Genomic DNA, 22,778 nt, shown 5'->3' on the forward strand with positions numbered 1-22,778 from the left:
TAAAATAAAATTCTCACAGTAGGAAAAAACTCAGGGAGTAGGATAAACCTAAATGGGGCAAAGGCTACAAAGTTCACCCAGTCCAGGTCCCTGGGCTACAGGTTCCTGACTCTCTCAAGATGGTAACAGGAAGAGTCTTGGTCAATTTCTGAAAGCCCTGAGGTTCCCTCACTCCTTAAAAATCTTTATTCTCTCCCCGGAGTTGCAATTAGGTTTGAGACTAAAAGCTCTGAGAAAACAGAAGTCCCCTTTTCCCAAATGAGCAGCTTTCACATATAAGGCCCTTTTTTCAGGGTGAACCCTCCCACAGGCCTTGGCCCTTTCTGGGCCATATCTTCACACCTACACATCCTCATCTCTCATAACTCTGTTTCCAACATAAGTAGTGTTTTATCTTTAAAGACAGCCACTTGGTTGTTTTTGAATCACCAGTGGGCTGTTCACCTTCCAAAGGTGTACTTGATTCATCTGCTGACTGAACTTCCAAAGTTTCCTGAGGCTTAAATAATATGCTTTCTGCATCTGAGACTCCCCGTTCCGATACGTCCTCTTGTTCAATCTGGAAAGTACTTGATACAGCTTCAGGAAGCTTCGCAAGCACATTCTGTTGGGAAATGTAAATGTACAAATATGCTCTTTTTATTGGTCCTTCCAAAGTTTTAAGTTATGCAATGTTTTCTCTCTGACAACAAATGACTATGAAAATGTGTGACTGAAATTAAGCAGAGGTAGTAAGTGAAGATTTAGAAAAAGAAACTCAAATTGACTTAAGAAAAACATGAAGCGTGGCAAATTATTTTCCTTGGCCCTTGTCTCAGAAAATACTGCTACCTCCCTGTATTATGCAACAACTCTAAGGAAATAACAAGACTCCAATCTTACCCTGATTCTCACCCACACTCACACAGAATAAAGGCCCACTGAAATATATGACCTCTGCCCGACCTGAGGTTCTTTGGTCCTAAGCAATGAGATGCCTGCTAGCCAAATGCTCTTCCAGAAGCATGACTTCAGTCCCTCAGAGAAGAGCTGACCCAGAGGCCCCAAGAAGACCACCCAGACACCCCAGCTCTGTGCCAAGCCCTAATGAAAAATTCTCACAAAATATCACTCCTACACCTGTTTTGTGTTTCTTAAAAAGGTCTCACTGACGGGCTTCCCTGGTGGCACAGTGGTTGAGAGTCCGCCTGCCAATGCAGGGGACACGGGTTCGTGCCCCGGTCCGGGAAGATCCCACATGCTGCGGAGCGGCTGGGCCCATGAGCCATGGCCGCTGAGCCTGAGCATCCGGAGCCTGTGCTCAGCAATGGGAGAGGAGCATCTCACAAGAGTGAGAGGCCCGCGTACCGCAAAAAAAAAAAAAAAAAGGTCTCACTGACTTAATGTGCATCTCACCAAGCCTTTAAGAAAGTATCTTTATAGACATATTTTGGGTATTACCCAATTTTAAACCAAGATTATTTGGGATTATGAGCACTGCCTCAAATTAAGAGATGAGAAAACCAGTCTGATTTACATAGAATCTGAATTTTATAGAATGACTTGAAAATGCAATTGTATCACTTTGCTCTCTGGCACACTCATTTGCTAATAAGTAAAATAAGGGGTAAAGATGGCATATAGTAGTTCCAAATACTATTTAAGTTTCTTTATTATGTAGGAAAGCATGGCTAAAGCAAGAAATATACTTTTGTAAAACATAACTTTAATCTAGAGCTCATGTTTTTATAAAGCTACTCAATGGTGCTGGGGAAAGAGTAAGAGCTTTGTAACTAGACAGGACTTAATACAAATCCTGGATGTGTCTTATCAATAGATGTGTAATCTTGGTCAAGTTACTTTAAACCCTTTTTAGTCTCATTTTCCTCATTGGTAAAAAAGGGGTTAAAAAAAGTCCTTCCATAAAATGGCAAAATAGCTACACAAGGGTAACATGTGTTATGAGCCTATATTGTCTACCTATGACAAACTCATTCATTTTATGTTCCATAGCTTTTGGAACTGTTCATCACTCCCTTTCTTTTGACCCTGTCTGCTCCTGGCTTCCTCAACACACTCTACCAGGGTCTAGCTGGGGAGACTGAATCGATGAAGGTTCCACCCTTCAAAAACTTGAGAGGGAAAGGGTAATCCTCCAGCTTCAACTGACCCTCTCAGAACTCTGCCAGCCTTGCCTACCCAGAAAGCCATTAGTGATCTTATAACTACCCTGTGGCCTGCTCTATTTTAGCATATATCACACTATATTACATTCGTCTAAGTAATCATCACTATAATTGTCAACATATATGAGCATTATCTCATTTAATTTTAATCTTCACCACTACTCCATGAAGTAGAGGAACTCTTTGTAATCCCATTTTATGGATGAAGAAACTGAGGCTTAGTTAAGTAACCTGCCCAAGGTCATACTGAGACTAAGTAGCAGGACAGTGTTTGAACCTAAACAACCTGAATCCAAATTGTACTCTCTTACCCTTTTTTTAGCCCACACAGTAGACTACTGGTTCTCAAAATGTGCTCCACAGACTCCTGACAGTTTAGGCCCTTTCAGGGAATCTACAATGTCAGAACTATTTTCATAACAATATTAAGGCTTATTTTCCTTTTTCACTGTGTTGACATTTACATTGATGATGAAAAAGTACTGAGGAGTAAAGCAGTGAGTCAATACTTTTCAAGTAATTAACACATGAGGTACAAAATCATGTAGGGAGTTAAAGGTCTGTTCAAGGAGCAAGGTAGAGCAATTAATTTTAAAGTAATGATACACAATAAGTTCATTTATCTGGTTTCAGATTCTCCACTGCAACTAATCTTTAAGAAACTATCACTTGTGGAGTTTTGGTGTATTAACAAAGACGACCATCCATAACTATGTAAAAAAAAGGTTATTAAAATGAGTCCCTTCTAATCTGTATCAGACTAGACTTACTTAATATACTTCAACCAAAAGAACACATACAACAGATTGAATGCAAAAGCAGATATGAGAATCTAGCTCTCTATTAAACCAGATATTAAAGACATTTGCAAAAAGTGTGAGACAATCCTACTCTTCTCACTGAATTGTTTTGTTTTGCACATTATCTTTTCCTAAAAATATGTTTTATGTTAATGCGTAACAGGCTGGTTATTATTTTAAATGAATGAATAAATAATTTCTGTTTTTCTCAGTTTCAGTTTCTAGTATGGTAAATATTGGTTGATTGAATCCACACAAACAAAAACTCCTTTGGGTCCTTAAAATATTTTTTAAGGGTTTAAAGCCATCCTGAGACCAAAAATTTTGAGTACTTCAAAACCTTCAAGTTTGAGAATTTCTTAAGAAAGAAATTGTGTCTCACCTGTCTTTTATACCTCAAGCACTTAGAACATTGTAGAACTTGTGTAATTATTTGTGAAAGAATGAAAGGAAATTATATACATTTTTTCTCTACTATGTAATTAGTCTCTATTTAGAATATTTATTAAACAGTATTGTACTTTGTCTCTTTATATACTGGTCTACTCTATACAATGAGTTCCTCAAGTGCAAGAGCTGTATTTTCTATCTTTGTATCAACCATGTCTAAAACAATGCTCACCACATCACAGGAAAAGGAATGAATGAATTCCTTGATTTTTTTGGTAAGTGTGAGAGGAAATCATTCTCCATGATGATTCAAAAACAATTAGATTTAAAATGGTGGGTACTTGGAAAGATATTGCATTAAGAATGTTCTGTTTTAAAAGAAAATAAATGACATCAAAGAACTAAGAGCACTCTGGCCTGTGGCACTGAGATGCTCACAGCTGAGGCTGCCATGCTGTAACGGTAGGGTGCCTGGTACCACTTAGAAAGAGCAGGCCCTCTGCAGATGGGTGCTTGCTGGCCAGTGCTGCACAGACAAATCTCAGTCCAGGAAGCATCTAAGGGATAGGTACAATGAACAGATAGAGTTCTGTTCTCTGGCACAGAGCAGGTACCCAAAAAATGTGTTTGGAATTAAAGATACCACAGAGGAGCTTTTTTACCATGGCCAGGTATCAGCTTAAAAAGTATTATACATGTACAGAAGTGGGAAGCTTCCTCTTAAAAAGCCAGTGACCAGAAGAGGTCCAGTAATTGCTTGTAAATGTCAAAGCTGAGGGTATGGTTCCTACAGAATTACAAAGCAATTAATATTTTTGCTTAAATGTTTATTCTAAATAATCAAGATGATGTATAAGCTAGGTATCTGATAATTGGCCTTTTCATAGTTTCCTTCAAAATGGAATAATCTTTTCTTAATACTTCATATGCATATTCAGTGAATGGTATTAAGTCAAGTTTATCCTAGTAATGAAGATTTCTATTTTTCTGAACCTAACTGATCTTGTATTATCGGTTTACTATACCTATTAGAAACTTACAGTTCAGAGGTTTTGATATCTACCTGTAAATGGTGTCCCCTAGAGGCAGCTACCCTAGATATCAGTTTTAAGCCCATAGCGTATGTGGTAAGGCTTCAAAATTGATTTATCCACATATTGTACCATATATCCTGGGTCTTGAGACAGATGATGAGAATACAGAGGAGAAAAATACATGATCTCAACCCAGAAGCATCTCAAACTCTAGTAGTCAACCATTTGTAGCAACTCTAACATTACAGGATCCATGATTTTTGTGAAAAGAAAAGATTCAATACATTTTCTAAACATGATATATTATCCTAAAACTGAATTGTGATCTGAATTTTTATGTGTGTGGAATCATATTTTCAGGAAATAAAGGAGCTTGTTATTTGATGATACCATTTTACAAATCCTTTGTAAAAGACGGATCATCGTGTCATCACTTGTTTTATGTAAATGTGGATTTCTACGCATAGGGAGGCACTTCCCATTCACAAGGAATGTGTTCCAGATTGCTTTGAATCCCATAAGTATTTTGCCAATGATGGACGAAAAGGAAGTTCTATTTCTGAAACAAACTTCTGTCACCAAGTGTCCATATCTCTCTACAAAATATGCCCCTTGTCAATGCTTTTCACAATTCTTCTAGGTAAATAAAGAATAAGGTGATGCTTTCTTAGAAGCTAATAATTTTTAATTAATTCTCCAGCTACCTTCTAGATCTAAATGTCTTTAGACGAGAAGAATTGTTAAAATCTTTTCCTTCTGAAATGAGTTTTGGGCCTTCGCTCCGAAGGTCTATGATAGGCAGCAATGGTGAGCCATAATCGCCAAGACTCTCAATGTGGTATTAGATTAGATGTGCTTACAGTTAAACACGCCTCTAAAATAAGGCAGAGGAGAATCTTTTTAACTCTCTAGATAAACATTCAAGCAACAGAAGCAGACTATGACTTCAATATAGGCAAGGAGGATTTTTTCTTAAAGACTTTACCATTTGAGGTTCCTTAATACTTACCTGCAGTCCTTGCTCTGCTTGCACTTGCAGTGTTTTTGGCCAGTACACTTTTCCCATTAAAGAAATATCCTTGAAGGAGAAAAAGAAAACAATTAAAATAATGTCAATTTTAAAAAGCACTGAGACATATTCTTCAATGCAGTAAAATGCTAGTCAATATGATGCAGTAAATGAGAAATATAGAACAAAAGATACAATAAAAATATTGTGCCTATTGTTCCAATTTTAAGGCTTTTTTAATTACTGGGCTCTATAGATATATCATCAGATTTAATAAGACAATTAGGTAATATTAAATCAGGTACCATAAAATACTGCTTTTAAATGGCTGCGCAAGAAAGATAAAATCTAAAGTAAAATTTAATCTAACCAAGAGCGAGAAGGAATATAAATATACTTTAAATGTTAATGGAGGGGACTTCCCTGGTGGTCCAGTGGTTAAGACTCCGTGCTCCCAGTGCAGGGGGCCTGGGTTCGATCCCTGGTCAGGGAACTAGATCCCACATGCCACAACTAAGAGCCTGCATGCCACAACTAAAGGAGCCCACATGCCACAACTAAAGATGCCACACGCCAAAACGAAGATCCCGCACGCGGCAAGAAACTGCATGCCACAACTAGACCCAGCGCACCCAAATAAATAAATATTTTTAAAAAATGTTAATGGGTAGAACTGTTAGTGTCATTTTTATCATTACTAATGCTAATTGCTATGATATATCCTCAACTCAGTTGCAGTGGTAAAAAGACAGTGCACTACAGTGTCCAACAATGAATAGGAATAGAGACCCAGCTCCTGCCCAAATTGTAATGTCACAGACCAGACAGCAACAGGCAAGTTATCTTGCTTCCCTTTACCTCAGTTTTATCATCCTTAAAATGGATGCTCATGACTTTTTAAGGTCCCTTTCTCCTCTAGCCTTTTAGTAATGTCAGTAGCAAAATATAAGCATTCCTTGTACTTTAAAATACTGCTTTTCTAACTTTGTTTAATTAAAAAGATTCAACTGAGGTTACTAGCTTCTACTTCTGCTCGCTTGTCAAAAATAACAATAGAACTAGACAAAATATAAGGACAACTCTTTTAGGGTTGGACAACAGGCAATGCAAGACTATAACGACTAAGAGAATGGAAACAAAAAAGGCTAAGAGCTAAATCACCCCAGATTTCTGCCTTACACAGTTTCCAGACCACAGCACAAGGAGAGAGAAATCACACAGAGCACAGGTATCTCACTGAGTTAAAGAGACAGAAATTAGAGTAAGGAAAAGACAAAGAGGGTAGAATTTGTAGGGCCCATTATGGGGAGGAGGGAGCTGCATAGAGAAAGAGCTCCAGAAATCTGCATAGAATCCTTGAGTCTTTGGCTGAACACCAATCTGCTTGTACAATGGTGAAACCCATGAGGTCAGACAAAGAAAAACTGCCGGGGGAAGAAAAGCAATTACCAAAGAGCCGAAGCCACAATTCCCAGAGCTCACACAGTGCTAGGAGTCATTAGATCTCCCACCAGACATTCTTAATACATGGTATTGGGTTGGCCAAAAAGTTTGTTTGGGTTTTTCCGTAAGATCTTATGGAAAAAACCGAATGAACTTTTTGGCCAACCCAATACATTCATTACAAACCTCAGATGGATCATACATTAGTCCTAGAGTAATAGCTTCTCTGGACATTGACAATACTTTAAAGTAATACTTAAAAAGATCAAGCTGATCTTCAAGTAGCTTAACTGCCTAACAGAACAAACTCTGACCCTTTGTAAAGGAAGACAACAAAATCCAGTACTCTACAATGTAAAATTCGCAATGTTCAGCACCTAATCAAAGTTACTAGTCATATGAAGAGGCATGAGTATGTAACACATAACCAGAAGAAAAAAACAGAAAAGGACCCAGAAATGGCAGAGACATTGGAATTAAGAAATAAGGATCTTGAAACTTCTAACATAAATATTATAAATTTCAAAGATGTAAACATAATGAGGAGCAAATGTAAGATAAAAAACAGAATCAAATGGAATGTCCAGATAAAATGTCCACTATCTGAAATAAAAATTTCACTGAGTGGCATAAATATCAGAGAAAACACTGCAGAAGAAAAGATCATTTAAAGACATAGCAATAGAAACCATACAAAATAAATCACCTACAGAAATAAAAATTGAAACAAAATTAACAGTCAAACTGACATATATTGACTTAGAGTCACAGAAAGGAGGGTGTGAAGAGAGCAGAAAATATTTGTACAAAAAATAGCCAACATTTTTCTAAATTTGATAACAACTATAAACCCCTGGTGCAAAAAGCTCCATGAACCACAAGCAAAAACACACAAAGAACACAAAACCAAGCACATTATAATCAAAATGAAAAGAAAAAAACAACAGTAATACAGGAAAAAGTCTTAGTAGCATCCAGAGAAACAATAAGTACAAAGACATAAAGAATTACTGGCAACTAATTACCACAAATTAATACTGCAGGTTTCGTGTCAGAACAGTGCAAGACAGAAGACAATAAAGCAACATATTTAGAGTACCTGTACTGAAAGAAAACAACTGTCCACATAGAATACCATATCCAGAAAAAATATCTTTTAAAACTGAAGGTGAAATACTTTTGTAGCAAACACGAGGTGAAAAATTTATTGCCATCAAACTTGCCCTACAAAAAATGTTAAAGGAAATTCTTCAAGCAGAAGGAGTAAAACTTGAATGCACACAATGAAAATAAATGATAAAATGATTTAAAAAGTGGGTAAATAAAAAAGACTTTTTGAAGTTTTTGAAAATAGACTGTTTAAATTAAAAATGATATATTTTGAGATTTATAACTTGTATAGATATGAAGTATACACAAATGAGATCACAATAACAGAAGAAGGGAAAAAGAAGTATACAGCTCTAAGTTTCTTATACTATATATGATTTACTGGGATAAGTTAAAATATGCATATTGTAAACCCCATAGCACTCACTAAAACAATAAAAGAAAAAGGTAAATAAGCTAACAGTATGAAATAGCATGAAATGCTAAAAATTAATCAAAAGAAGGCAGGTAGAGAGGAAAAAGGCGACAAAGAACAAATGTGACAAACAGAAAGCAAATAGCAAGATATAAATACAAACCCAACCATATCAATACTTGCATGTAAATGGTGCTAACCACTCCAATTAAAAGACAAAGATTGTCACACTGCAGAAAAAACAAGATCCTACTATATGATTGCTATGGGAAACCTACTTTAAGTATAAAGACACAAATAGGTTAAAAGTAAAAGGATGAAGGAAAATATAACATGCAAACACTAGCATAAGAAAACTGGCATGGCTATATTAACATCAGACAAGGCAGACTCCAAAACATGAAGTATTAGAAGGAAAAATCGGATCACTGCATAATAAAAAAAAAGAGTCAAGTGCCTCAGAAGACATATAGTATGCACTGACAACAAAGCTACAAAGGGCATAAAACAAAAACTAAAAGAACTGAAAACAGAAGCAGAAAAATTCACTATTATAGTTAGATATTTCAAACAAAGACTATCTGGCTCCAGAGACTACACTTTTTACAAATATAAAAACTAAACAGCTAATTTTAAATGTGAAATCCTACAAAAAATTCTTCACCACCTTTTAGCTTTATAAATACATCATTAAAGTATAAAAACATGACAACAATGAACACCAAATTCAGGATATTGTTCACATCTGAGGTGGAAGAGAATTACTGGAAAGAGCTACAAAGGAAGGGGGCCTCTACTTTACTTGTAATTTTCTATTTATTTAAACAATCTGAAGTGAATATGGTAAAAAAAGAAATAAATTTTGAAAAATCTGAGTGAAGAGTATGTGTTCTACAATTGAAATATATCATGATTAAAAAAAGATATTTCTCCACATATTAATGTAGGTAACATAAAAATGTCAAAAATGGATAAAAACATCTTAATAAAGAAACCTACAGCTTACATCACTTATAAACATAAATGCAAAAATCCCCAATTAAAATATTTGCAAATCTAACTAATCAGCATATTTAGAAACAATGCATCTTGACAAAGGAAATTTTTTCCCAGAATGGATGGATAACTCATTGCCAATTTATGAGATTAACAGATTAACATGGAAATTCATATGATCCTTTCAATAATTGCTTACAAAAATCATCAATAAAATTCAACCTATTTCTGAGTTAAAAGTAACTAGAAATATATTAATTAGACCATATATTTGGTGGAAAAAAGAAAATCAATTGAAAAACTATCAGACCAGAGTAGAGGTAAAAGGCACGTCTAACAAATTCAACAAAGGAAATTTCATACCAGCAATAACCAGTTAAGATCCCTTTCTCAAAATAAACGTTAGCTATTAATATAAGCAATGAAATGAATGAATCTCAAAACCATTGTGTTGAGCACAAAAGGCCAGGTTAAAAGGGCATCAAAATGGCCAAAAATAGCCTCTCCAAACTACCCAATAAAATAAGTATGAAGACAAAAATATATGAAAATTTAAAGTATTTGTCTAATAAGTCCAATGTCCTTCTTCAACGACAGTTTCTATTAATTTTTTTCTGTGTCTGGGCCATATTTTCTTGTTTATCTCTGTGCCTCATAATTTATTGTTGAAAGACTTATAGTAACCTAAGGAGCACTTGTTCATCAAAGACTAATGAATCTCAGTAAGAACAATTAGTTTTTTACTGTTGTAACTTTCTATTCCCATACTCTTCTGTCCAGCTCAGCTGTAGCCTTGAAAAAGAAAGATAACAATAAAATAAATATTTGAGTGACTAGGCCATATAAATGTGTAGTTTGATTGTTCTGAGTCAGTCTCAGCCTATCAGTAGTGATGCTATCACTAGAAATGCTTGTGAGCACTCAACTGGGCTCATACTATTTGTGTCAAGGCCCCACAGACATTTCTGACTGGAGGCACCATTATGATTGCAAGGTATACCTCAGCAAAACCATCTGGGAACTTTAAAAAGTCAGGCTTATTATTTATGAGTCCTGAAAGATACACAGCATACCTGGGGCCACACAGTGAGATCACAGGCAGATAGAGAGAAGGGGGTGGAGGGAGAATGGACCTGGGGTTCTGACTTTATTAGTATAAAGGGTGGGGTGCCCAGGGTTTTACAGGTTCACTCGCTATTGATGAATTTAAAACATAAGGGTGGGAATCAAAGTGTTCAGTCAAGCAGTCAGTTATCTAGATCAACCAGAGATTTCCAAAAGGGGGAACTTCATGGGTGAGGTGGTCTGGCTCTTAATCTAGTTGTGTAGCTGGCAATGTGTTTATTCAAGATGGATGTCTTTGAATTGGATGCCTCAGGAATCAAAAGTTTAATGTTAGGCAATTACATTAAAACCAAAAAAGCTAATTGTCAGGCGCTTACACTGCACTGAAGTACCTACCAAGGGCTGTGCACATGCTCAGAAAAGACGTAGAAGCCCTAAGTTTTCACATCTGACTGACGTTGAGGCTCTAGCTAAGCTGGAAGTGAGGGCTAGTGCAGAGTTCTAAACGGCCTACCTGGGCACTGCAGGTGTGTCCCAACACACAAAAGAGTCCCTTAGCAAACACTGAAAGACATTGGTTCCAGGCATTCAAGGAAATCTATATTCAGTCATCACCTGATCACTAAGCTTAGCAAGCAGAGACTTCAGTGGCCATACATGACTACAAATACAGACTTTACAAAATTAGTTCAAGAAAGCCACTAAAATTTTTTAAATGATAACAATAAGAACTACAACAGCAAAACAACAACAAACCCTGGGGGGGGAGAAGGAGGACCTTATTTCCACAATTATCACATTATATTATTTTAAATGACCGATTTATAACAAAAAATATGAGATATGCAAAGAACAAAGAAAGTATGGCTCAACACAGGAAACAAGACAATCAAAAGAACCATCCTTGGGGAAGCGCAGATGTTGGACAAAGACTTTAAATCACCATGTCTAAACAACTGAAGGCAAGTATGACAATAACGTCTCATCAAACAGACAATATCAATAAAGAAATAGAAGTTATAAAAATGAACCAAATAGAAATTCTGAAAAGTTCACTAACTGAAATGAAAAATTCAATAGAGGTGCTCAGTAGAAATTTGAGCAGACTGAGAAGAAAAATTGGTGAACATGAAGATAGGTCAGTTGAGGTTATTCAGTCTGAGGAAAAAAAAGAAAAAGAAAAAGTAATGAAGAAAACTGAACAGAGCCCTAGAGACCTGTGGGTCACCATCAAGCAAAATGGGAGTTCCAAAAGAAGAGGGGAAGGCAGAAAGGATATTGGAAGAAATAATGGCAGAAAATTTCCCTTGTGAAATCATCTACATATCAAAGAAGCTAAACACACCATAACCAAACTGTCAAACTATTCAAAAACAGAGAAAATCTTGAAAGCAGCAAGAGAAAAGCAACTCAACACCTATAAGGAATCCTCAGTAAGATCAACAACTGATTTCTCATCAGAAACCATGGTGGTTAAAAGGCAGTGGGATGACATATTCGGAGTGCTAAAAGAAAAAAAATGTCAACCAAGAATTCTAAATCCAACAAAACTATCCTTCAAAAATGAAGGAGGAATGAAGATGTTCCCAAATAAACAAAACTAAGAGAGTTTGTCAATAATATAATCGCCCTACAAGAAACACTAAAGTGAGTCTTCAGGCTGAAATGAAAAGACACTAGACAATAACTCAAATACACATGAAAAATAAAGAGCACTGGTAAAAGTAAATAGGTAAATATATAAGACAATACAAATAAAATTTTTGTTTGTAACTTTTCTCTCCTCCTATCTGATTTAAAAGAAAAATGAATAAAACAATAATTATAAATATGTGTTGATGGACACATATTGCATTAAAAATATAATTTACATGACAACAGCATCACAAAGAGTGGGGAACAGAGCTATACAGGAGCAAATTTTTTATATTATTGAAATTAAGTTGTATAAACCTGAATCAGATTATTATGTTGGGATGTTAATTATAATTTCAAAGGTAACCATTAAGAAAATAAGTTAAAAATATAAAGTAGGGGCTTCCCTGGTGGCACAGTGGTTGAGAGTCCGCCTGCCAATGCAGGGGACACGGGTTCGTGCCCCGGTCCGGGAAGATCCCACATGCCACGGAGCGGCTAGGCCCGTGAGCCATGGCTGCTGAGCCTGCATGTCCGGAGCCTGTGCTCTGCAATGGGAGAGGCCACAACAGTGAGAGGCCTGCATACCACAAAAATAAATAAATAAATATATATATATATATATATATATATAAAGTAAAATAAATAGGGGATAAAAACAGTACAAAAAGAAACCTACAGCTTTTCACACTTTTCATTAGTTCAACATTTTAGAAAACCATACCATGGGTACTGAAGAAGATTACACTACAGTGAAATAGAGATTCCATAGTGAAAGCTTACTAGAACCAGGAAGTGAGACTCAGAGCTTGGCAAGTCAACCTACTCAATAGATAGGGCTCTGGAAAACAGTGCAGGGTAAAAGAAGCCCACAAACGCATTCAGTTCATAAACTTCTAGACTTTTTTTTTAAGGTCATATAATTTTAATGATTTTTTAAATTTTTTTATTTTATATTAGAAGAAACTTCTAGATTTAAAGAACATATTCATTTCATGAATAAAGAGAAAAAGGCAACTTAAGGCCTATGGAAAACCATTGCAGGATAAGGGAAAAGAGACAACACTCTAAAATACCAAAGGAATAATTTTTTTTTAAATTGTGTAATGTGCTCAAAATATGCAAGAAGATATGAATTCTGCCAAAAAATATAGAAATCCATGCAGAGTAAAGATACTGAGTTGAAACCTGCAAGATAAAAATGAAACAAACTGAATCAACTAAGAAGGTTTGAAGAAAAATAAAATGCAATAATAGTATTAAAATATTTAAACACATCTTAAAAAGCAGATTTTAAAATATGTTAATGAAAAAAAATCAAATCAGATGGTAGAGGACAAATTATAAGGTCTTCCAAAATATAGAGGAAAATGACCAAAGGGCGATGGGGGGGATGGAGGTGGAAGCAATAGGAAGATAGTAATAAAATCAGAGAAAATGAAGAGACAATGTGAGGATAAATGATGTTTTTTTAATGTAAAAGTAAATAAAAGCAAAAATGAGTAGCTGGATACAAAATGATTTAACTGATTTTTTTAAAAGTTATAGGTAAGTTAAAAGGGTTTGCGTTGTCATGTTCCAGGGAAAAAAAAATCAGTGAAAATAAAAGCACACCTAAACATATGCTATAAAATATTTAATTAGAAATGTAGCAGATGTGTAAGTTTGTGCCCAGAAAAAGATATTCTGACAGATTCTGGAAGCAAATGCTGACCTGTCGGCAGAGTTCCTAATGGTCAATTTGGGCAGGAAATGCAGAGAGGGTTTAAGGCAGACAACAGTGGGAAGGTTGGATGATTAGGAAAACAGTGGAATCTGTCTCAGACACTGGTGCCTGGTCCTTAGAAGCTTCTACAGACAGAAGCTAAAGGAACACTTCACAGGTGATTCCATGAACCTAAGAGACACACAAAGAACTCCTTGACAATGAGCCTACACAAGAGAGAACAGGGACATCCTCTCCTTTTGGCTCAGAACTCTGCATGTCTCCTTTGCAGTGGGGATCACAGATATACTCAGCTCAGAAAACCCACCATACATGAAATAACCTTCTAGAAAAATTATTTGAAGATGCAATTAAGTGCTCCAAAATAAAAAGTTAAAGTATAAAAATAGATGAGTAAAAGTGGTATGCAATGAAACTTTAAACATAAATAATAGTCTAAATAAGTTTTAAATGGCTAACAAAACTGAGTGTAAATGTCAAGAATTACATTTTAAAATACAAGAAAACTACTAAAACCGACCTAAGAGAAAGCAGAAAATTTGATCAGACCTATAGCAAGAGATTGAATCAGTAATCAAAAACCTTCCAACAGGGCTTCCCTGGTGGCGCAGTGGTTGAGAGTCCACCTGCCGATGCAGGGGACACAGGTTCGTGCCCCGGTCCGGGAAGATCCCATGTGTCGCGGAGCAGCTAGGCCCGTGAGCCATGGCTGCTGAGCCTGCGTGTCCGGAGCCTGTGCTCCACAACAGGAGAGGCCGCAACAGTGAGAGGCCCACGTACTGCAAAAAAATAAATAAATAAAATTTAAAAATTAAAACCTTCCAACAAATTAAAGTCCAGGACCAGATGGTTTCACTGGTGAATTCTACCAAACAACCTTTCTCAAACTTTTCAAAAAATAGAAGAAGAGGAAACACTTCCTGACTCATTCTGTGAGGCCAGCATAACTCTGATACCAAAGCCAGATAGAGACATTACAAGAAAACTATAGATAATTTTTCTTATGAATATAGATGCAAAAATCCTCAACAAATTACTGGCAAATTGAACCAGCAGCAAATTTTAATGATCATAAGACATGACCAAGTGGGGTATATCCCAAGTGTGCAAGAATGGGTCAACATAAAAAGCAATCAATGTAATACACCCCATTAATAGAATGAAGGGGAAAAAAAAAAAAACATGATCACCTCAATTGTTACAGAAAAAGGATCTGACAAAGTCCAAAACCCTTTTGTGGTTAGGACAAAAACAAAAAACACTCAAAAAACTGGGAATAGAATGGAACTTCCTCAACTTGACAAAGGATATTTATGAAAAACCGAGAGCTAACATTATACTCAATGGTAAAAGACTGAAAGTTTTCCCCCTAATATCAGGAACAATGATGCTCAATTTCACCACTTCTATTCAACATAGTACTAGAAACTCTAGTTGAAGGAATTAGGCAAGAAAAAGAAATAAAAGGCATCCAAATTGCACAAGAAGAAGTAAAATTATCTTTATTCACAGATGATATGATCTTATATATAGAAAACCATAAATAGTACCAAAAAACTATTAGAGCTAATAAATAAATTCATTAAAGTTGCAGGTACAATATAAAAATATTTTAAAGTATTAAATTTCTATACACTAACAATGAACAATCTAAAAATGAAATTAAGAAAACTTTCCATTTACAATAGCGTCGATGAGAATAAAATACTTAGGAATAAATTTAACCAAGTAGACACAAGACTTCTATAAAACATTGCTGAAAGAAATTAAAGAAGACCTAAATAAAAGAAAAGACATCACAGGTTCATGGATGGGAAGACTTAATATTAAGATGGCAAGATTCCCCATAGCAATCTACAGATTCAATGCAATCTGTATCAAAATCCTAAAGGCCTGTTTTTGCAGAAATAGAAAAGCTGATCCAAAAATTCAAATTGAATTGAAAAGGACCCTGAATTGGCAAAACAATCTTGAAAAAGAAAAATAAAGTTGGTGCACTCACACTTCCCTATTTCAAAACTTACTATCAAGCTATGGTAATTAAAAACTGTGGTGCTAGCATAAGGACAGACATCTAAATCAATGGAATAGGACTGAAAGTCCTGAAATAATCTTATCCAACTGTTAATGTTTACAAGGGTCCCAAGATCATTCAAAGGGGTATAAATCATCTCTTCAGATAGTGCCAGGACAACTGGATATCAACATGGCTCCCCATCTCACATGTTATACAAAAATTAACTCAAAATAGATCAAATACCTAAGTGTAAGAACTGTAAAATTATTAGAAGAAAACGTAAGGGTAAATCTTCATGACCTTGGATTTAGTAATAGATTTTCAGAAATGACACTAAAAGCATAAGAAAATAAATTTGGACTTCATCAAAATCAAAAATTTTCATGCATCAAAAAGTGAAAAGAGGGCTTCCCTGATGGCGCAGTGGTTGAGGGTCCTCCTGCCGATGCAGGGGACACGGGTTAGTGCCCCGGTCCAGGAAGATCCCACGTGCCGCGGAGCAGCTGGGCCCATGAGCCATGGCCGCTGAGCCTGCCTGTCCAGAGCCTGTGCTCCGTGACAGGAGAGGCCACAAAAGTGAGAGGTCCTATAGAATGGGAGAACAACCTATTTACAAATCATTTATCTGATAAGGGTATGTATCCAGAATATAAAAAGAACTCTTAGAACTCAACAAAAACAAAAAAAATCCCAATTAAAAAATGGGCAAACGATCTCAGCTTTGAAGTTAATAATACTCTTTGGCAATAACACTAGTAATTTTGAAGTTGGGGAAAAGCAAAAGGAGGGAATCAAAGGAGCTGTCCTGATTATTTAGCTTAAGAATTTCCCTCCCTCCCTCTTCCTACCCGTTGTAACTCTCCTGACCACCCCACTCTCTCTGACCTTAATCCTAATACTAATCATTCTTTAGTGTCAACGACTTCAGCATTTCTCACACAAGTATGCTTTTCCTCTCAGAATCACTTGTTCATCATTAATATTATAATATTACCATGCAACAGAAAACCGTCTAGTGTTCTTTCCTTTGGCACAATCTTGACACTAACATGCAATAAAAATATTCCGGGAGTTGAAGCACTAACTCTCTGACTTACAAAACCCTGTGATTTATTTAGTGAAAGTGAGAAGGAAATCACAGGAGAGAAAATAGCCAATAAATTTTCATTTTTATACAGTCAAAAAAAAATGTGCAAAGGACTTGAATAGACATTCCTCCAAAGAAGATATACAAACAGCCAACAAGCATATGAAAAGATATTCATTAGGGAAACACAAATCAAAATCACAGTGAAATACAGGGACTTCCCTGGCAGGCCAGTGGTTAAGATTCTGCAAGGTGCGGGTTTGATCCCTGGTTGGGGGACTAAGATGCTGCATGCTACGCAGTGCAGCCAAAAAAAAAAAAAAAAAATCACAATGAAACAGCACTTCACACCAGATAGGATGCTATAATAGGAAGAAAAAACAGACAACAACAAAAGCTGGTGAGGATGTGGAGAAATTAGAACCCTTATACATTGCTGGTGGGAATTTAAAGGGTACAGCCACAATAAAAAAGTTTGGTGGTTACTCAAAAACTTAAACATAGAATTACCATACGATGCAGCATTTCCACTTTTAGAAAAATGTCCAAAAGAATTGAAAGCAGGTATTCAAACAAACATTTGTACATCAGTGTTCTTAGTAACACTATTCACAATTGCCAAAGCGTGGAAATAACCTGAATACCTATCAACTGACAATGGAATATTATTCAGCAAAAAAAAAGAAGTGAAGCACTAATACATGCTAAAACATAAATGAACCTCAAAATTATTATGTTAATTGAGACACCAGACACAAGAGGTCATATATTGCATGATTCCATTTATATGAAACATCCAGAAGAGGTAAATCCCTTGAGACAGAAAACCAACTTGTGGTTGCCAGGGGCTGGAGAGGGGCAGTAGATGGAGAGTGATGCATGTGGGATATCCTTTGGGGATGATGAAATCCTTTTGGAACCAAATGGAGGTGATAGTTGCTCAACATCGTGAATGTACTAGATGCCACTAAATTGTGAACTTTAAGGTGGTTAATTTTATGTTATGTGAATTTCACCTCAATGTGAAAAAAAAAGTGATTGGGTTTGATGAGCACCTGAAAATATTCCCTGCTCCTTCAACACTTCCTTATATAGCAATAAAATTTATACTTGATAATTCTAAGACATTGTCCAATAACAAAAGAACTTATTTTGCTTGTCTGTATTATAGTAAATTTATAGAAATAAAATTCACGTTTGACGTTTTTAAAAGACATGTAATGTAAAAAATAATGATTTATTGATAACAATTTAGTTACTGTTAGATCGAAATTTTAACATAAATTTAGCAACATACATGAATGTGGAGGTATCAGGTAAGAGTTACTACCATGGTAGTCTCAAGTGAGAATCACATGGGAAGGCACTGTGATAAGATGATTGAGTACACATGCTACTTGTAGTCAAACTGCTTCAATTCAAATCTTCACTCAGTCACTTTAGGGCAGACTTGAACAAGTTACTTAATCTCTCTGGGCCTTGGTTTCGTAAAATGGAGATAATAATAGTACATATCTCTTATGCTTATTGTGAGGAATAAATAATACATGAAAACAAAAAATCTTACATGTAATAATAGCTATTACTGTTCACATTGGAATAAAAAAAATAAGGATGCCTATTGTCACCATCACCATTTGTTATTATACTGGAAATTCTAGATATGAAATAAATAAAACATAAGATTATAAGAATAATTTAACCAAATTACTGTGATTTAAAGAGGCTATGACTATATGCCTAGAACCCCCAAAAGAATCTATTGCAAAAGTATTAGAAATAGTGTTATTTAGACATAAAATCAATTCACAAAAACCAAATTTAGAAAACGAGAAAAGGAACAAAAGTCACGAAAAGCAACAAAAAATATAAACTACCAAAACAGTGCCTTAACAAATGTGAGGAAAACTAAAAAACTTTACTGAGATATAAAAATTGCCTTGAATCAGAAATCTTGGATTTAGGACTCAGAATAAAAGCAAAGATAATTCTTTAAAGAAACGCAATTAGTATTTTGCCTAACATGTATTAATTCTATTTTGTCTCCCCCAACTGAGTCAGAAACTATAACGAGTAGCATTGTTCTGCATCTTTCACAGGGTCTGGCACAGTGTTGAACAAATGTTTTAAAATTTGAAAATGTATACAGCCATGAGCAGTCCAGCTTCACAATCCTAGATACATTTTTCATGTGTTTCTCAGGGAAGTTTCAAACTGTTGTGTCTAACTTAGAATCCAAAATGTCAGAGCTGGAAGGAACTTGAAAGATTAGGAAAGTCTGAAGGAAGCCCAAATTTCACAGACATTGAAACCAGAGCTTTAAGCCCCAAAGCGTGCTGGGTAGTATTCAAAACAAACAGAGTCCGTGGTCTTTCCCCTAAGCTGCTTCCAGCAGATAGACCAGCAACAGAAGCAGCAGTGTTCCGCTGGCCTGTTAGGCAGGGCCAGTATTTTTTCAATCATCTTTTAAAAGTGATGGGGAGGGCTTCCCGGTGGCGCAGTGGTTGAGAGTCCGCCTGCCGATGCAGGGCACACGGGTTCGTGCCCCGGTCCGGGAAGGTCCCACATGCCGCGGAGTGGCTGGGCCCGTGAGCCATGGCAGCTGAGCCTGCGCGTCCGGGGCCTGTGCTCCTCAACGGGAGAGGCCACAACAGTGAGAGGCCCGCGCACCGCAAAAAAAAAAAAGTGATGGGGAGAGCAACTTCCCCCTACTCTTCCTCAAGCAATCCAGTTCTCCCAAGTGACGCTTGCTGCTAAGATAGAGGCCAAAGTGTATTTCTACCACATACTCTTTTATGGTTTCGTCAGCACTTATTCAAGGTGCACGGCCTTTAAATAACTCACTATGAAGTTCAAGTTTCAGAAAGAAGGAAAGAAAAGACATTTTTATGGCCCTAAGCAAATACTTGTCCACACAGGTTATTTTCTTGAGAAACTGCCCTGATTTGCATTGACTTTCTCTTGCTTCCCGCAGGCAAAACCCTGCCGGCATTGGCCTGTAGAATCCTGCTTACAGGCACAAGAATGTGTCAGAGCTGCTTTGCATTCATTCTTAACCACATTTGACTTTTTTTTTAATTAAACATTTTATACGATTGTTCTGGATGGCTGGCCCCTGTATTCAGTAAACTGTCAGTTCTAAAAAATATGATTTAAAAAAACTGAACCGGAATGGCAGCCATATAAATGTAAACATCAAAATTGCTACAGACACTATCTATAACTAAATATGTATGGTAGCTTTTCCACAAAGTCCTAACAGAATAATGTCCATTACTTAAGCCTGTTCAAAAATATATATTTCCAGAATACAGTGTTTCAAGTGGATTTTCACTTCTTATATCACATTTCTGATAGGTGCTATATACTATAAAATTATATAGTGTTTTTAGAAAAAAATTATTGAAGTATTCATAAATGGCTTGTTTTTAATCCAGGTCATCTAAAACAGAGGCAATCAATAAAATATCTTCAGTATATGATAAAGCCTACAGTCAAGTAACACACTATCCTTTACTCCCTGACATTCTTACTAGGGAAGACAACACAAAATCTGGGCTTTTCCTTTCAGAAGCCTATAAATAAATTTTAGTTAATATGCCTGCTTCTAGCTTATAGTATCTGCTGTATCAGATATGACATTCCTTTGAATTAAGCACCAACTATTTAGTGAGTTACAGCCAGCTATGTGACAGCTATATGCTACAGAGCATCAAGGCTAGGAATCCCTGAGAAATATGAGGCAAGATGCTTTTCTTCAAGAAGTTTACAGTCTAGGGACTTCCCTGGTGGCGCAGTGGTTAAGAATCTGCCTGCCAATGCAGGGGACATGGCTTCGAGCCCCAGTCCAGGAAGATCCCACATGCCACAGAGCAACTAAGCCCGTGCGCCACAGTTGCTGAGCCTGCTCTCTAGAGCCCGCAAGCCACAACTACTGAGCCCACGAGCCACAGCTACTGAGTCCACATGCCACAACTACTGAAGCCTGTACACCTAGACCCTGTGCTCTGCAACAAAGAGAAGCCACCGCAATGAGAAGCCCACGCACCACAAGTGAAGAGTAGCCCCCGCTCTCCGCAACTAGAGAAAGCCCGCACGCAGTAGTGAAGACACAACCCAGCCAAAAATTAATTAATTTTTTTTTAAGTTTACAATCTAGTTAGAGAGCTGAAAATAACGGACTAGAAACAATGTTTTTTAAAATGCAAAGCAATGTATTCAATCAAGCATAATTATTATGCACAGGCTCCAAGTTCAATAGGGATTCAGTTTATATAGAGAGATGAGGATAAGTGTATAAATACAAGAAAATGCACCAGTTCCAATTATGCCATTGGGAAATAAAATTGGGGCAGAGCTGGGTTCTTGGGTTGGAAGGGCAGAGGAAGAGGAAAGTGACAATGGCGGTTCTCATTTCATGTCTTAATATAAGACCGCCTGAAGATATGTGCTTGTGTCAATTCGTTTTGAAAGTTCCTATATCCCTCTTTTGTTTACTTAGTCAACAGGAATCTATAAAACTGGAACTTTCAAGACACAAACTGAAGAAGGATGAAAACATATTCGTTATGGTTTCTTTCAGTTTTCACTGTTCTAAATCAAATAATAAGTTCAATTAATTTTCTTTAATGTTTTCTATTGTAAAATCATTCAAAAATTTTTAACTAAAATAAAACTCAGCAAGTTACTACACAGCTAACCTATCTCTAATGTTCAGCAAAAACATTCGTAGTACCATTTGCAGATCTTATTACAAAAAGGCTCTGATAGCCAGTGTCCCAGATGGTCCCCAGTGATTTCCATCTGGTGGTAATCATGCCCTTCAGTAGTCCCCTACTCAGTGAATACGGTGGACCTGTGTCATTAGTAAACTAGAGGGGAAATGACAGTGTGTAGCTTTATCATATAAGATACGGCAGCTCCAACCTTGCTCTCTCTTAGAACACTAGCTCTAGGGGAAGCCAGCTGCCATGTCATGAGGACACTCATGCAATCCTATGGAGAGGTCCACATGATAAGGAATTGAGGTCTCCTGGAAACAGCCAGCACCTAACAGCTAGTCTTGTGATTGAGGTACCCTGAAAGTGGATCCTCCAGACCCAATCAAGTCTTCAAATAATGGCAGCCCCCAACAAGATCTTGACCACAATCCCATGACCTTGAGCCAGAATCATCCAGCTAAGCTGCACCTGAAGTCCTGACCCACAGAAACTATGTGAAATAATACATACTCATTGTTTTAAGCTGCTAAGCTTTGGGGTGATTTGTTACAAAGAAATAAACAACTTAAAAAGGCACTAAAGGTAAAACTCTAGCTCTTTAGATATTTCATGGCATTTCCTAGAGAACCTAAGATCTCAAGATCTCAAAACAATTACAATTTTTATTTAGGTAATTATGTGTTTTCTTCCTTAGTACCTATAATTACATAATTTTTCTTAGCCCTTTTAAAAGATATATATTGTTTAAGAAAGTCCATTAAAAAGTTAAGTATTTTGTGCTAGATCTTTAAGCAATACAAAAAGTATGTGCATTAGCAATAAATACTGGGTGATATTTAACACGCTGTTCTTTGTCCCACATAATTATCCTGTACATCACGAAACATTATCATCTAACATTTCATTACATATGTCAGCAACTTTAAAAGACACATGCTATGCACCATTACTATAGTATTTGTGAAAACCACAGAATTAGAGAGAATAAAAGAGCTTACACACCAACACCAAGAACATGGTCCTTTGTCCTATTACTAGGTAAAGTCAATGAAGGAAATTCTGTAACTCCCCTGAGAAACACAAATCTATAAATAATATCCAACCTATGTTTATATTTTAGGCAATGTATACACTTTCCTTAGTTAAGATGAAGAATGACTAATGT

The 22,778-nt window shown here is 36.4% G+C and overlaps 1 protein-coding gene across 1 annotated transcript in view; it reads right to left on the reverse strand.

Annotated features, from left to right (window-relative positions):
- Window positions 1-352: 352 nt before the first annotated feature.
- LOC309968655 (uncharacterized protein) overlaps window positions 353-22,778 on the reverse strand; it is a gene marked incomplete at both ends in the record, with an annotated part of 66,410 nt that continues 43,984 nt past the window's right edge. The window contains 2 exons of the mRNA XM_082849964.1: window positions 353-604; window positions 5,399-5,467. Of these exons, the coding sequence (XP_082706090.1) occupies window positions 353-604; window positions 5,399-5,467 (321 nt within the window). The remainder of the gene's footprint in view (window positions 605-5,398; window positions 5,468-22,778) is intronic.

This window comes from Leucopleurus acutus (genome assembly GCF_964270905.1).
Source record: "Leucopleurus acutus genome assembly, chromosome: 1".
Lineage (NCBI taxonomy): Eukaryota > Metazoa > Chordata > Mammalia > Artiodactyla > Delphinidae > Leucopleurus > Leucopleurus acutus.